The sequence below is a fragment of the Lontra canadensis genome, unplaced genomic scaffold, assembly GCF_010015895.1.
Source record: "Lontra canadensis isolate GAN:19392208 unplaced genomic scaffold, GSC_riverotter_1.0 scaffold12, whole genome shotgun sequence".
In the NCBI taxonomy this organism is placed as follows: domain Eukaryota; kingdom Metazoa; phylum Chordata; class Mammalia; order Carnivora; family Mustelidae; genus Lontra; species Lontra canadensis.
The window spans coordinates 19,313,233-19,329,015 of NW_022631006.1; the positions used below are offsets into that span (position 1 = coordinate 19,313,233).

Genomic DNA, 15,783 nt, shown 5'->3' on the forward strand with positions numbered 1-15,783 from the left:
TCATCCTCTACTTGAAATGAACTTGAGTCTGGCCCTTCAGAAGTCAACTGCCTTTCTGGTCCCAGCCCACCATACACTTCAAAGAGAGTAAAATGGGGAGTTGTCTCAACTCTCACTCATTTCTAGAGTGTCAAAACATAAATTTTAAAAGCTAACGAAAGGAGTTAGAAAATAAGTAAATTAAGAGCAATCAAAATGGACTCTTAGGAATGAAGTCTGGGCTTCATCAGGACTATACACTAAATGTCAAGTGGTTAAGATTTAGCAAAACAAAGCCAAATTTAGTATAAAAGGAAATTGTAAAACTTTAACCTTTTTACTCTTTATACCTTTTCACATGACTTAGAGGCTATTAACTGTATGCTCTGATTAAAAACACATACCTGTTAATCAGTTTGAGGTTTCAGGCTGGCAATGCCAGGTTGGTTAACTTGTACTTAAAGACTGGGGCAGATTCAATTTTTATTTTATTTTTTAAAGATTTTGTTTTTAAGTAATCTCTATACCCATCGTGGGGCTTGAACTTCGAGAGTCCCAAGCTCCATCAACTGAGCCAGCCAGGTGCCCTGGGACAGATTCTATTTTTATAAAATCTGGTTTGTGGGCACCTGGGTGATTCAGTGGAAATCTGGTTTGCTCCGGCACCAAGCTTTAGTGGCTTTTCTCTCCCCTCAGAACTGACATTTAGGTAAAAGATCACAGGGTCAGGTCAGCTTCTTTTCTGTGACTGCATGAGCTCCACTGAGTTCCCTAACCCAGAAAGCAAATTAGGCAATCTGTAAAAAGATCAGGTTATCAAGACATGATATCTACAAGGAAGCTATTTTCCTTCTAATTTTTTTTTTAATTTTTAAAGATTATTTATTTATTTGACAGAGAGAGTGAGAGAGGGAACACAAGCAGAGTGGGAGAGGGAGAAGCAGGCTCCCCGCTGAGCAGGGAGACTGATGCGGGGCTCCAATCCCAGAACCCTGTAATCATGACCTGGGCCGAAGGTAGACATTTAACAACTGAGCAACCCAGGCGCCCCTCCTCCTAATTTTTTTTAACTCAAGCATAAGCTGGCAATTAAAATGAAGTAATAACGGCAGGTACACAGTAAGAATTTGAAAATGCATAAAGAAATTTCTGGGCAGTAGTTTAGTTTCCTGGCTGATGGGAAGTAGGAGGGGAGAAAAAGGACAGTTATCAAAGGGGAAAAGACAGGAGCCAAAAAGGGTGTGGTAAGTGTGGACTCTGTCCTAGGCTGTACCTTCAGGGGTTTAAAAGGGATGGCTGAAGGCATGCTGACAGTAGCCCTCCTCCCTCAGCTCAACAAAATCTACTTGCACTTTTAGGAACAATGGGACAAAGTAAACCGGGGCACAGCGGGAGAAGCAGGAAGTGAATGGCCTGGAGCTAGGATGAGAAGGCACGCTAGAGGCAGCAGTGAATTCTTCAGCATCAGATTTCAGCCCAAGCTGGGCTGTGGGTACTACCTCTCCAAAGAACGCAGAGAAGAATCAGTCCCAGCCAGCACAGAGCCAGCCCAGAGCCCGCAGGTGCCAGGCATGGAGGAGATAGCTGGGGACCCACTGCCAACCCATGTTCTCTGGTGGGGGTCAGGTAACAGACCGATCCCATTAATGGCACCACTGCCTGCCTACTCAGTGAGGGGTGAACGAAAAGGGCTGCGGAGTGAACTCTGTGAGGCCAGGAGAGGAAAGCACTTGGCAGAGTGTCTGGTACAGGGTAAACACTCCAGGTTAACCATTCGCATCATCATCCTCACATTGTGAGCCTGGGTACAGTTTCACCGTTGCACTAATTAATCTTCACCTTTCTCCTCTCTGGCAGCTACAGCCATTTTCTTCAGGAACCTGACCTGTTTACCCTGGCTCTGGCCTCTGGCCTCAAAGGATGCTCTAGAACTGAAGGTCCCTTTAGTTTAACAAAAATAAGTCAGTTAAAGAATGACTAACTTTTCCAAAAGATTTTCTGAAAGAACAAAACTTGTTCACAATCTCAACACTACTGTTTTCCATTTCTTATACAAATAAATGTATATAACCATTCAATACGACCCACTTGGACACTTTCCATAGTTGGAATACCTTCTCATTCATTCACTCATAATTTTTCTGTGTTGCTTTGGAGTCCTTCTTAATAACTGCAGAATATTTAGTCCACTGGGTCAGTTTTTAGTACCTAGACTATTACATACTTCAGATTACTTTCCTTTTAACAGGAAAACATTAAATTATATTTCTTTTTATACTAGGTTGTTTTTTAAAAATATTTTATTTTTAACTAATCTCTACACCCAACATGGGACTCAAATTCACAACCCTGCAAGAGTTGCATACTCTCTGGACTAAGACAGCCAGGCGCCCCTTTTTTGCAATTTGAGAAAAGAATCCACACACATTGTAAAAACACAGATAGTACAAAAGCGTACACAATGAAAAGTCTCCCTAACAACCAAGTTCCCCAGTTTCCCTTGCCAGAAGCAAACACTATTACCAGTTTTTTTGTGAATCCTTCTAGAAATTCTATATATGTGTATGTATGTATAGCTACTGATACAATTTTGAAACTGGCAGGAATGTTGTCGTCTAGTCCAACCCCCTTCAACTAACAAATGAGCCATCGGACATCTTTCTAATCTAGATTATCTCAAAGAACATCTTAAAGTATGATTCTAAAAAGTCCCTTACCAAGTACTGGTATGGTATTACATCCCATATTTCAGAAAAAAGATCAGCTTATGCCTGATATCCTTAAAAATATGGAATGCTGGGCGCCTGGGTGGCTCAGTGGGTTAAAGCCTCTGCTTTCGGCTCAGGTCATGATCCCAGGGTCCTGGGATCGAGCCCTGCATCGGGCTCTCTGCTCGGTGGGGAGCCTGCTTCCTCCTCTCTCTCTGCCTGCCTCTCTGCCTGCTTGTGATCTCTGTCTGTCAAATAAATAAATAAAATCTTAAAAAAAAAAATATGGAATGCTTGGGGCACTTGGGTGGCTCCTCCATTAAGAGTCTCCTGGTTTCAGCTCAGGTCATCACCTCATGGGTTATGGGACAGAGCCCAGCATCAGACTCTAAACTGGGGGGCGGGGCATCTGCTTGAAGATTCTCTCCCTCTGCACACCCGGCCCTGATGCTCATGCACACTTCCTCTCTGTCTCTCAAATAAATAAATAAATAAATAAATAAATCTTTTAAAAAAATACATGGAATGCTTCACAAATTTTCATGAACCATAAACCTGCTATCTTCCAGGCAGAAGGGGGCTATATGGAAATCAGTAAAGAAATGTACAACCAAATGTCAACTTTTAATATAACTCAATATGGTTAAATCTCAATCTATGTCCTAAACTTCAGAATTTATTCTTTTTTTTTTTAGATTTTATTTATTTATTTTGAGAGAGAGAGAGGGAGAATGAGAGAAAAGATGAGCAGAGGCAGATGGAGAGGGAGACGCAGACTTCCCTGCTGAGCCCAAGGTGGAACTCGATCCCAAGACCCTGGGATAATGACCTGAGCTGAGGGCAGCCACTTAATCAACTAAGCCACCCAGGCATCCCCAGAACTAATGTTTATTAAGAAGAAAGAGGAGAAAGAGGAGGAGGAGGAGGAAAGCAAGCTTCAATTTAGGTGCCAAATCCACCATGACAGTGAATATAAAGCAATCTCCAAGGTGCAGAGCTCACAGCAACTTCAAGGTGCAGAAAGATATTGCAACTGCCACAAGAGAAGGCTGGAAGGTTTCCAGGAAACTAGTCTCACCAGAAGGCACTAGGCTAACAGGACTGGTGCCCCAAACCTGCACCAATTCTTGGTAACCGAAAGGAAGTCTCTGGAGTTGACCTCTCCGAAAAGGGTGTGGACATGGTCAAGTCTTGAATGAAGCTATATTTTTCTCCACTAATGGGCAAATAATTATTTTATACTGTTGGAAGATTACTTGAAAGACTCTGCCAATCTGACTACAGAACTCTCTACCATGAGGCCTCATGCTCAGAGGACAAAGGCATTTCAGAGAAGTACCAATGACTAGGTAGGAATGACAAAGGGAAGAATAAAATGAAAAGGGAGTAAGAGAAAAGTTATTTTTCCCTTACTGTTATCTTAAATCTTAACACAGTACAGACTGATAACCTAGGTAAAGCATACTAGTACAACCAAAGGTAACTCCAGATAAAAGATTGAGAAGTTGAAGCCTGAATCCCAACCATTCCATACTTCAACACTTTCTGTTTCCCCTGACAGAGGGCTTCAAGAGCTGGCCTACTCTCTAAGGGAACCTATAGATTAAAAGAGACTTAAAAGATATAAAAGTAACAACAACAAACCACCTTGTTCTAATTGGGGAGATTTGAATATGGACTAAATGGTAGATAATATTTTTAAATTACTGTCAATTTTCTTAGGTGTAATACAGTACTGAGGTTAAGTAGGGAAATCAAAACCCCTATTCTCAGGAGATACATGCAGAAATACTTAGAGGCGAAGTGTTCTGTCACCTGCCTTTTAAATGGTTCACCAAAAGATAAATAGATTTATACATATAAATAGATAAGGCAAATACACAGCTAAAGCTATATATATTTATCTATATGTAGATAAAGCAAGATGTTAACTGCTGAATTGAGGTGAAAAGTATATGGATATTACACTACTTTAACTTTTTTGTGCATTTTAAATCTTTCATAGTAAGTTGGGAGGAAAAGTACATAGCTTTACAAAATCCCTTAACCCCAAACCAGCTAAAGGTGTTAGTTATATGTGATTTCCTATGCCAGAAGACAGCAACATGGCAACATGGCAACATGGCTTGGCAGGTGAAGGGGTTCTTGCATTTTGAGGTATTTTATTCTCAAGCAATTGCCTTTGCCAGGCTTGTGTTCTTTGTTGAAACCACAGAAAAAAACCCCACTATTCTATCATCACTATACCTTCTCAAACAAAACCTCACCAGCTTGTAAAACTTACTTCCTAAACCTGTTTAATACCAGCCCCATACCACATGACACATACCAGAACTAGAGACTAAAAGTAAATGAATGTAAAAAATAATAATTAAATTAAATTAATGGGCATTTATTATTACTCCATTGGTTTGAATTATTTCTCACAGATTAAATGACTATTTTTAAAAAAGTGGTTTTAAGTAATTCACAGCCAGTTTACTACTACAGTTATGTGAACTAAGAGTGGAGATTACAGAAACTCCCAAGACCGTTGTGATTTCCCCCAATGGTAACTTTTATTCAGCTGGGATTTAATATATGAAAACACTGATGTGTGAAAGAAGGTAATGGGACAAAGACAATATAGCAAATGTTTTATGCCAACACAAAATGTTTTAAGGGATGCCTGGGTGCCTCAGGTGGTAAAGCATTGGACTCTTGATCCTCAGCTCAGGTCATGATCCCAGGGTTGTGAGATCGAGCCCTACATTGGGCTCTGAGCTGCGCATGGAGCTGGCTCAAGATCCTCTCTCTCTCTCCATCTGCCCCTCCCTGGCCCACACTGCCAATCTCTCTCTCAAAAATTTTTTTTTCAATGAAAAATGTATTAATTTTCTTTAGACAATTTTTTTAAACTGTAATAAACATTAAGATGTTGATTCCTTTAAAAGTTTTATTTCTGTACAATTGGGGAAACAACTTGATTTCTAGTCCAATGCTCCCTGAAAATACGAAAAGCATAAAATGCTGTCACTTCTCTACTTATATAGCCCTAGACATAGCTTTATAACTAGTTCATACAAATATTTTCCCAATAAGATGACTCTTATCTATGGTTCAAAATAATAGCTGATACTTACCCAATACTTATATATCAGGCACTATTCTAAGTAGATTATATAATTTATCTCATTTAATCCTCTTAAGAATCCTATGAAGTAGGTAATATTATTATTCCCATTTACAGATGACAAAACTGAGGCTTACAGGTAATTCTTACCTAGAATTAGTTTGCCAAACACTTGAGAGATCACATTTCAAATACTGGCTAAGCCAGTCATGCAGGAATTCTACTCAATTTAGACTTACAGAAAATATGTTTAAACGTAATTCCAATGCAAAGCTTTCATATTGAATACAAAGTCAGTTTTCCTCAATTATGCCACATTTTCTCACTGGCAAAGGGAATAGTAAGACGTATTACTTGTTCTTAACTTGAAGTGTTTCTGATTGATAGTTCCCTAAACTTTTTTTTTTTAAGATTTTATTTATTCATTTGATACAGAGAGATACAGGGAAAGCATGAGCTGGAGAAGAGGCAGAGGGAGAGGGAGAAGCAGACTCCCCACTGAGCGGGGAGCCCGACATGGGGCTCTATCCCAGGGTCTGGAGATCATGACCTATGCCCACGGCAGATGGCCAACCATGTGAGCCACCCAGGCACACCTGATAGTTCCCTAAACTCTTAATGGAACAAGAAGCAGATGAAAACTGGACAAATCCCACTTCTCCACCTCCCCCTCGGGTATCTGTTTTTAGTCTTCTAAACCTTTTATATCATGTTAAAATTACTACTTTAAAAATCAACTCTGGTGATGGACACTAACAGGATAAAGGGATGGCTATGTAGCAGACTGGAGTAGAATGCTCATGGAAGCCACCCAAAATGTCCTAAATTAATTATCTAAATCTAATTCATTCATTCCTGGATCAGGGCCCAACTCCGGCTCTCTCCAAGACCAGCCCATAGACTCAGTCTTCCCTGAGTCTGAAGGTGCATGGCACACAATTTCAGCTACCTTATGTCGTAATGCTAATCCTAACTCCTATGGGCATCTTTTGTCACCATCTGCTTTGAGTACCTAGCATACAGATAATGCAAAAATTCCGTAACTACTTGTTCATTAGGCTTTCTGGCTTAACATCCGTTTGCATTGGTTGTGGTTGAGAATCTCCTTCAAGGTTTGATTCACTTTTTGGCAACTAGGGAAACAGCTCTTCCAGGAGTTTGTACTTCTGTTCCTCCACAAGCCACGCAGTAAAATAACTCCAGTCCTATAGAGTCCAGGATCTTTCCATTTTGTCAAATGTAAATATGCCCAAATGGGATTAGTGCTCCCTCATCTTGAGGCAAAAATAACTTTTTCTCATCTTCACTGTGGCTTGCACTTCATGATTTGACTTTCTATTTTAAGTATGAATGCTTTAACTCTGGTGTCACCTTAGACCTAAAGCAGTTCTTATATTTACAAGTGTGGTCAGAGGTCATGACCACAAAATTTAATAAAATGATTGCTGACTTCCAACTGCCTTTATTTCTACTCTTAAAGAGTCAAAATGAGTCATCAAATGACCATAAGGTCAAGTAGCCAAACAAGTACTATACATTATAACCAGATAACTACTTTGTCTTTCATCCAAAATCAGTAGGTGGTGTGCTTATCACCCCTAAAAGTATTTATGGAGAGGCTATGGACCATCTGTTAGGGAATGCTAAAAGCAGTAAACCAATCTTCCAAGGGTGGGGGCTAGATAACATCCCTTCCACACTGAAGATTTTAAAAGCTAAATCTGTCGAAAGCACAGGACAGCATTCCGTTTCTCTCAGGCCACCACTGCCTGTGAAATTATGTAGTTCCCTCAGCACCCTTCAATATTACCTGCATATGGACCACTGAATTACTGGTCACCTTATCATTAAAGACAGGTTATCATGAAGAGACAGAGCTCAGACAATTACATAACTTACGTAAAATACAAGAGTCATAATGGATTGCTGAAAAAATAGTGTATGCATTATCAAGGGCTGTACAAAATTGTGTGATTATGTTACAGAGAGCTTCTGAATTCCCCAAGCCCTGTTTCCCCTATGTTCGGTTTAATGAGGAAGAGACTGGACTATAAAAAACATCAGTGCCTAGTACAAACTCGCACTGAGATTTTGGAGCACATCCAATTTCCATAGCGACTGCATAAAGTACACCAGCATAGTAGAAATCAATATATCTGAAATTAGGACAGTAAGCATCCTCAGTCTAAGTAAAAAACTGGTGGTCACAGTATCCGTGTTTTTTTCTCCACAGGTTCAGAATGAAATCTCATACTCTCAGACCCCTCATTGTCACGTCTTCCAAAGCCTTACTATAGGATCTTGCTTTCTGGATTCATCTTTCCAGTTGCGCAAAGAATTTATTTGTGATTTCCCACAGTTGACAGTGACTTTAAGTGCTTGCCCAGAAACGTCATAGGAACGGATTGTGTTTTCTACAGGATCCATCCAGAGCTCCTGAATTCGAGGTTGGCGAGAGAAAAGATAAAAGAAAAGAGTTCGGGGACTTTCATGAGCAGGGGTAAGAAAAAAGAGCGATGCCTGTGCTCTAAGGGTGATCGCGACTCCTGCCTTTGAGGGGAAGGACAGCCCCACAGGGGCCAGAGCCCAGCTTCTACGAACAGGTTCTCCAGCCCTCCGCCACGAAGCTCCAGCGCTGGAGGCTGCTCAGTACCGGGCAACCTCCGAGCACCCCAACAACGGACCTCAACGACAAGCAGCCGTCGGTTCTGAGGCCACTCACAGGGGCCCGGCCGCTTTCCCACCCCCTACCCGAACTCACAGCCAGTCTCCTTCTTGATCTCCTCGAGCTCTTCGTCCCGCAGTAACGTGGAAGCCCGAGACCCCATCACCGAACCAGGAGCTCCTTCGGGAGCAGGAGCGTCTGAAGCGACGGCGGCGGCGGCGGGAGGGAGTGAGGGAGGGAGGGAAGGGAGAAAGGCCCAGGGGTCAAGAACCGTGAGGGCAGTGTTTCTACTGCGGACCCGAGAGGGAACCCAGGGGTGGCAAGGGGGGGGGCGGTCCCCGAGAACCAGCCAATGACGAGCGAGGCTGCTCCCGGCGCAGGAGCCGACGTCGCTGCTTGCAGCTCCAGCCCCCGAATGAATCAGCCCAGCGCAGGGCCGGGTATTCCTAAGGACGGACCACGCCCCCGGAAGCATGATGCCACCGGCCTTAAAAGGGCAATGCCACTCTGGCTCCACCGACCGCAATTAAAAGGGAAACGCCATCGACCCACTGCTTTACAGCGAGCTAGCCTCAGGCAGGCAGCATAGTCAATCTGTTTTTTACAGAACTCTAAAAGTGGAAATCCCACCCACAGGTGGCAGGGATTGCAGAGAGAAACTATAAAAATAGACCAAACGTCTCCTGGGGCAACGCTAGGGTGTGTCTCTCGGGAACTGCATGCTGGGAGTTCCACCTCCTCCTTTTTCTGGAGGTTCTCCCTCCTCCCGGCCGCTGGGGGCGCTCGGCAGCCAGCCTCCGGGCCGCGCGCCGATTGGCTCCTTGGGAAACACGGGACCTCTGGTTCCGCCTGGCTGGCGTCCGCTCTTCCGTGTGGGGTTTTCAGTCCCGTGTGCTTTTCTCCTGTTTTTCTCGTCTCTGTCCTTTGATAACCGCCAACGCCAGCTTGGAACTCCCCGAGAGTTCTTCCTTCACAGCAGTACCTCCTTTTTTAGTTCAAGACTGAAGCTGTAGGAAGTCGAGCTTCATTTGGCTGAAATTGGGACAGGATTTCCCAAACTTCCTTCGGGGAAAAAATAACCTAACGGTGGACGAGATTGAATTCCTAGCGTATGGCCCGCCGTTTATTTGGAGTTTCTTATTTTGTCTTAAAAATTAGGAATCTTGCATTTTATTTTTATGATATTTTTGTTTTCTTGAAAATGTTTAAGCCACCCGTTAACTAATTTAGCTATCTCCGTGAACCAGTTCTTTTCCTCTGGCTTCAGCGCCTTTTCACCTCCTCCCCACTCTTCTGAGTGTTGCATAACTGGTTTGAGATAGGGAAGAACCAAACTCTAACCACTGTTATTTAGTACCTAAACTACTTTTAAGCTTTACCTAAGGGTTTGACGACTTAGCATAAGGCCAAGGTTCTAGTCTCACTGAGTCCTTTTCATGATTAACCTGCCCTCGTCTGATCTAGTGTTGTCTCCCTTCAAATGCACTGACATGGCAGCCTGATTGATCATGCATAAATTGTGGTAGTTCTAGGTCACTTATGCTTTGGTTGGTAACAGTGTCAAATTCTGGATGTATTACTAATGTAGAAGAGGCCAGAATAATTTAAATCCTAGATATTTCTGGGTGAGCAGCTTATGGCAGACATTTTGCCAGCATCGGTTTTCTTTCATTTGTTCTTTCAGAGTTTCTTTTTTCTTTCTTCTTCTTCTTCTTTTGGTTGGTGATAAAAAGATACATGTATGTGCTATTTAAAAGCCTCTAAAATGTTTTGCTTGTTCCATTTAAGGTATGCATGGTAGTATTGCCCCATTCTATAGACAAAGAAGTCAAACCTACAGTGCCTGAAGTTTTACAGCTTTGTTTCCCATGTACAAAATAGAAGTGATGCTTGGAATAGTCCTTTTCTCATAATTGATCTAAAAAGATGCGCAAAACTGAATTACTCTCATATTTTTCTTTTTCTTGTCCCTTCCAAGTGTGGGGAAAGGGAAAAGAACCTCATTCCCCTAAAATATTTTTTAAATCCTAGATCTCTCTTATTTTCAAGTGTTCGGATACTTAAAGAAGATATTTGAAGACTGCTTTTGGAATCGAATAGCATGGATCCCAGCAGTGACTACCATTTCCTCAATCAGATTTTGTGGAGAAGGGTGAAACTCACTTTGGTTTCTGGCGTATTTGAGGGAGTTCTCCAGCATGTGGATCCTAACAAGATTGTTGTCCTGAAGAAAGGTCTCATTTTATTTGTCATTATTTTCTGCCTTTAAGAAATTAGTAGTTAAGTTTGGGTGAGGACTCTAGGGGCTTCATTACCAACTGAGAGGGAGGCATTCCTATTCTAGGGAAGAGTTAAGAGAAAGATTAGAATGCTATTTTCTCTAACGGTAAACATAGCTGCATCTGCAGGCTTGTCCCACTTTTTTTTTTTTTTTTAAAGATTATTTATTTGACAGAGAGACAGCAAGAGAGGGAATGCAAGCAGGGGGAATAGGAAAAGAGAAGCAGGCTTCCCTCTGCAGGACTTGATTCCAGGGCCCCCAGATCATGACCAGAGCCAAAGGCAGATGCTTAACGACTGAGCCACCCAGGCACCCCTTGTCCCCATTTTTATACTTTTGACATGATAGTGGAAATTTTTATTGTATAGATTGTTTTTCATTGGGTGCTTCTTTTAAATCTCTTACTATATGCATATTGCAGTTAAAAATAACTGCTCTACTGGATAGAATTACTTTTGGCTTCAACAGACAAATTCACAAAGACAGCTAGGTGTTAATTTTTGTCATGCAAAAGGAAGTCCAGAGGTAGGCTGCTAGGGCAGTGGCTCAAAGATGCCAGGAGGGACCAGGTGTCTTGTGGTTTTTGCCACTTCAGGAATAATGTATTATTCTCATGGTCTCAAGGTAGCCTCTATACCTCCCAGCTTCAGTTCTGTTCATTATAAGGGCCACAACTCAGGAACAGCCAGGTGGAAGAGATGCCTAAGTCAAGGTCTGTGGGAAGGAGCTCAGAATTTCCATGCTTCCTTGGGTGTACCACCTTCCTAGTTCCTACATGTGTTCACCTTTGAGATCCAATATATAATTTTTATTCAGCTAGAATATTGACTTGCTAGGGTAGTTGTTTACCTGGCATAAATTTCAGGTTCATAATTGAAACATATAAATGGCATTTAAGAGATTAGTGTTATTGTTAAGCCATGTTATAAGTTAAAATAGACCTTTGTGGACCAGGGTGGGACTATATCAGACTTTTGAAATAGTAATTCATTCAGTAATCATTTATTGATAGTTTTGTATCATAGGCACTGTGATAGGTACCAGGGATACAGGTAAGAATAACATGGTCCCTGTCCTTAAAAAAAACCTTATTCTGGTAAAGAGACAGATAAACAAGTAGAAAGTTATAATGCAGTGTGATATCCTCTCTGATAGAGAGATGCATAAGATGCTACGAAAATACAAAGTATCAGTTAATTTAGATCTGGGAGTGGTAGGGTTAGGATAGTGGGGATGGCATCCCAAAGGTAAGATTTAACCGGATGGGAAAAGAGTGGAAAGTGTTTTAAGCCAGTGGTTCTCAAACTTTATCTGTGTATCAGAATTACCTGGGCACTTGTAAAAACACAGATTGCTGGGCCACCTTCCAAGAGTTTCTGATTCTAAAGGTCTGGGGTGGGGCCTAAGAATTTACATTTTTTTGTTTGTTTGTTTAAAGATTTTATTTATTTATTTGACAGAGAGGGACACAGTGATAGAGGGAACACAAGCAGGGGAGCAGCAGAGGGAGAGGGAGAAGCAGGCTTCCTGCTGAGCAGGGAGCCTGAGGTGGGGCTCAATCCCAGGACCCTGGGATCATGACCCAAGTAGAAGACAGACAGACGCTTAATGACTGAGCCACCCAAGCGCCCCAAGACACTTCGAGAGAACCATAGTGTTTTTTTTTTAATTTATTTATTTATTCAACAGAGAGAGATCACAAGTAGGCAGAGAGGCAGGCAGAGAGAGAGAGGAGGAAGCAGGCTCCCTACGAAGGAAAGAGCCCGATGCAGGGCTCGATCCCAGGACCCTGGGATCATGACCTGAGCCGAAGGCAGAGGCTTTAACCCTCTGAGCCACCCAGGCGCCCCGAGAGAACCATAGTTTTATGTAGAAGTAGCACCATATACAAAAAATGTAGAGACATGAAAACTTGGTTCATTCAGAAAACCTAAGTAAATTTCCTTATGGAGGTGTGGTGAGACTTAAGGCTGGAGAAGTAGGTATGGGACTGATCAGAAGGCCTTAATATATTGTAGCATTTGGACAGTTCTGAGAACAATGAGGAGGAATTTGAAATATTTTTTTTTAAGTAGGCTCTAGGCCTAATTGAGACCTTGACCATGAGATCAAGAGTTGCTTGGTCTACTGACTCAGCCACCAAGACACCCCACAATTTGAAAGATTTTTAAATGGGAGGCATCTAAATTTTCAGACTCGTTGCCTGAAATTTTTAATGCTGTGTTAGTTAGGAACAATGCTTAGCTGCTGGAAACAGATTCATGGCCAATGGCTTAAACAAAGTAGGAGTTTATTCTCATATAAAAGAAGGAAGGCCTCCCAGGGTTGCTGTGAATTGCCCCAGAGCTGGCAGAGATCCAGGATTATCCATCTTTCTGCTCTACCATCTTCATGGCTTCAAACTTCAAGATTATGTGACAGCTGGTAGAAGTTACAGATAGGAGGAAGAAGAAAGAGGGGTAGGAGGGTACTCCCCCCAGCTGAGTCAATCCCCTTAAAGAGATGTCATGGCGGTCCAAGGAACTACCACGTTGCTAGCCTGAATAAATGGCATTGAGTTGAGAACAATCAAGATACGCCACATGCTTGTTCAACAAGGCATTCAGTCTAAATGCAATATTTTGGTATATTTCTCTCTGATCTTTAATTACATAGATTTTATATAGTTGACATAATAAGTTAGGTATATATATATATTTTTTGCTTAACATGATAAAAAGCGTTTTCTCATGTTACTTGAAATGTCAATTTAATGTCTAAACTTTTTATGTTTTTAATTTTTTTTTCTTTTTTTTTTAGGGAGAGAAAGTGCATGTGAGTGGGGTGAGAGGGTGGGGGAGGGGCAGAGGGAAAGAGAATCTTAAGCAGGCTCCATGCTCACTGCAGAGCTGAGGTGGAGCTCTATCCCAGGACCCTGAGATCATGACCTGAGCTGAGGGCAGATATTTAACCAATTGAGCCATCCAGATGCCCCTAACATTGTTGTTGTTGCTTTTAATGCTGATGTGTATCTTTCCTAAATTTTTGCTAGTTTTATAGATAAAAAGTGATATTTCATCTTGGTGTGCTTAAAAAATATTCCTAAAGAAGTTGAACATATTTCTTTACACTTGTTTACTAATTTTATGTACTATTTGAACAAAGCAGGGAGCATTTTGACTATGACAGCAATGTGAAGGAAGGACTGAAGTAGGGAGAAACTAGAGGCAAAGAGCATAGATAGAACTATTTTGACAATCAGGGAAACTAAGGTCAGAACTAAGGCTCAGCAAGGAATGGAAAAAGAGAAGACAGACTTTAGAAATACATAAGAGGTAAGATAAGTAACTTAGTAATCAATTAGATAATTAAAGAGCAACAGAAGTGTGCCTGGGTGGCTCAGTCAGTTAAGCATCCGACTTTTAATTTTGGCTCCAGTCAATCATAAGATTGAGCCCTGAGTTGGGTTCTACACTGAGCATGGAGCCTGCTTAATATTCTTTTTCTCTCCCTCTGCATCTCCCCAGCCCCACACACATGCTCTTAAATAAATACATAGCAATGAAAAATCATTACTACATTTATGACTCAGAAGATTATGACTCAGAAGAAGATAGGTATATAGTACTGTTATTAATTGATAGAAATGGGAAGAGGAAGTTCGTTGGTTACTGGGAGAAGATAATGATTTCAGTTTGAGGATCTTATAATAAGTCTGGTATTAGTCATTTGGAAATATGGGTGGAGCTAAGAGAAATAATCTGGATGTTGGGGGTCCTGATTGGCTCAGTCCAAAGAACATGTGACTCTTGATCTCAAGGTCATGAGTTTGAGCCCCATATTGGGTGTTGGTATTACTTATATTAAAAAAGAAAGAAAAGAAATAGGGGAGGTCAGGATGTCAGAGGTGGTGGAGACAGTTGAAGAGATGGGAAGGAGCAAATGAGGGAGACAGTATAACATTGTTCAGAGTTGCCTATTAAATACCCAAGGCCTGTGTTTGAATCTTGACTCTGTCTTTAATTAGCAGTGTGACCCTGACCAAGTTATTCAACCTTTCTGAGGTGCTCAGTGCTCAGTTTGGTAGCTCTAGTAAATTAGTAGGAAAAGAACTAAACTTGAAGTATCCTATGAGCCAAAGAAGAAAAGAAAGAACAGTACTGTCAAAGGATACATGGGAGCCAAGGGTGATAAGACTATAACTTATAATAGGCAGTTGGGGGGGTTGCTGGGTGGCTTAGTTGGTTAAGCATCTACCTTCAGCTCAGGTCATGATCCTAGGGTCCTGGGATCGAATCCCACATTGGGTTCCCTCCTCAGTGTGGAGCCTATTTCTCCCTCTGCCTGCTGCTCCCCCTGCTTGTACGCACGCTCTCTCACTCTCCCTCTGTCAAATAAATAAATAAAATCATTAAAAAGAAAAAAAGAAAGAAAAATAGGCAGTTGTGATTTTTTATTAAAGATTTTATTTATTTATTTGTCAGAGAGAGAGAGAGAGAGCAAGCACAGGCAGAAAGAATGTCAGGCAGAGGCAGAGGGAGAAGCAGGCTCCCTGCCAAGCAAGGAGCCTGATGTGGGACTCAATCCCAGGATGCTGGGATCATGACCTAAGCCGAAGGCAGCTGCTTAACCAGCTGAGCCACCGAGGTATCCCTGAGTTTTCACCTTAGTAAGAATATATTCAGTGGAACAGTGAGGGTGAAAATTATTTTGGATCGCTGAGCAATATGGAAATATGCAGCCGCTGGGAGCACTTATACCTAGAGCAATGACATTATATTGTAGATACGACATCTAAACTTCTCCTAACTCTCTTACCTACTCACAGAAGAGCCCTATATTGGGGCCAGGATTTGGATTATTGTCCTTCACAGTATTTTTTTTTTAAGATTTTATTTATTTATGAGAGAGAGAGAGAGAGAGAGTGAGCACAGGCAGACAGAATGGCAGGCAGAGGCATAGGGAGAAGCAGGCTCCCTGCAGAGCAAGAAGCCCGATGTGGGACTCGATCCCAGGACGCTGGGATCATGACCTGAGCCGAAGGCAGCTGCTTAACCAA

The 15,783-nt window shown here is 41.8% G+C and overlaps 2 protein-coding genes across 4 annotated transcripts in view; one reads left to right on the forward strand and one right to left on the reverse strand.

The window, feature by feature from the left end:
* The window catches only part of CHP1 (calcineurin like EF-hand protein 1), a 43,542-nt gene extending 34,669 nt beyond the window's left edge, over positions 1-8,873 (reverse strand). Inside the window, exon 1 of the mRNA XM_032856800.1 lies at positions 8,561-8,873. Within this exon, the coding sequence (XP_032712691.1) occupies positions 8,561-8,627 (67 nt within the window). The 5' untranslated portion in view covers positions 8,628-8,873. The remainder of the gene's footprint in view (positions 1-8,560) is intronic.
* A 442-nt stretch (positions 8,874-9,315) lies between these two features.
* EXD1 (exonuclease 3'-5' domain containing 1) overlaps positions 9,316-15,783 on the forward strand; it is a 32,452-nt gene continuing 25,984 nt past the window's right edge. For 2 of the 3 annotated variants that reach the window (XM_032856801.1, XM_032856802.1), the window contains exons 1-2: positions 9,316-9,336; positions 10,514-10,698. In XM_032856801.1, the coding sequence (XP_032712692.1) occupies positions 10,566-10,698 (133 nt within the window). In that variant the 5' untranslated portion in view covers positions 9,316-9,336; positions 10,514-10,565. Of the gene's footprint in view, positions 9,337-10,513; positions 10,699-15,783 lie in introns of those variants that run through there. The other variant, XM_032856803.1, reaches the window with a different exon arrangement.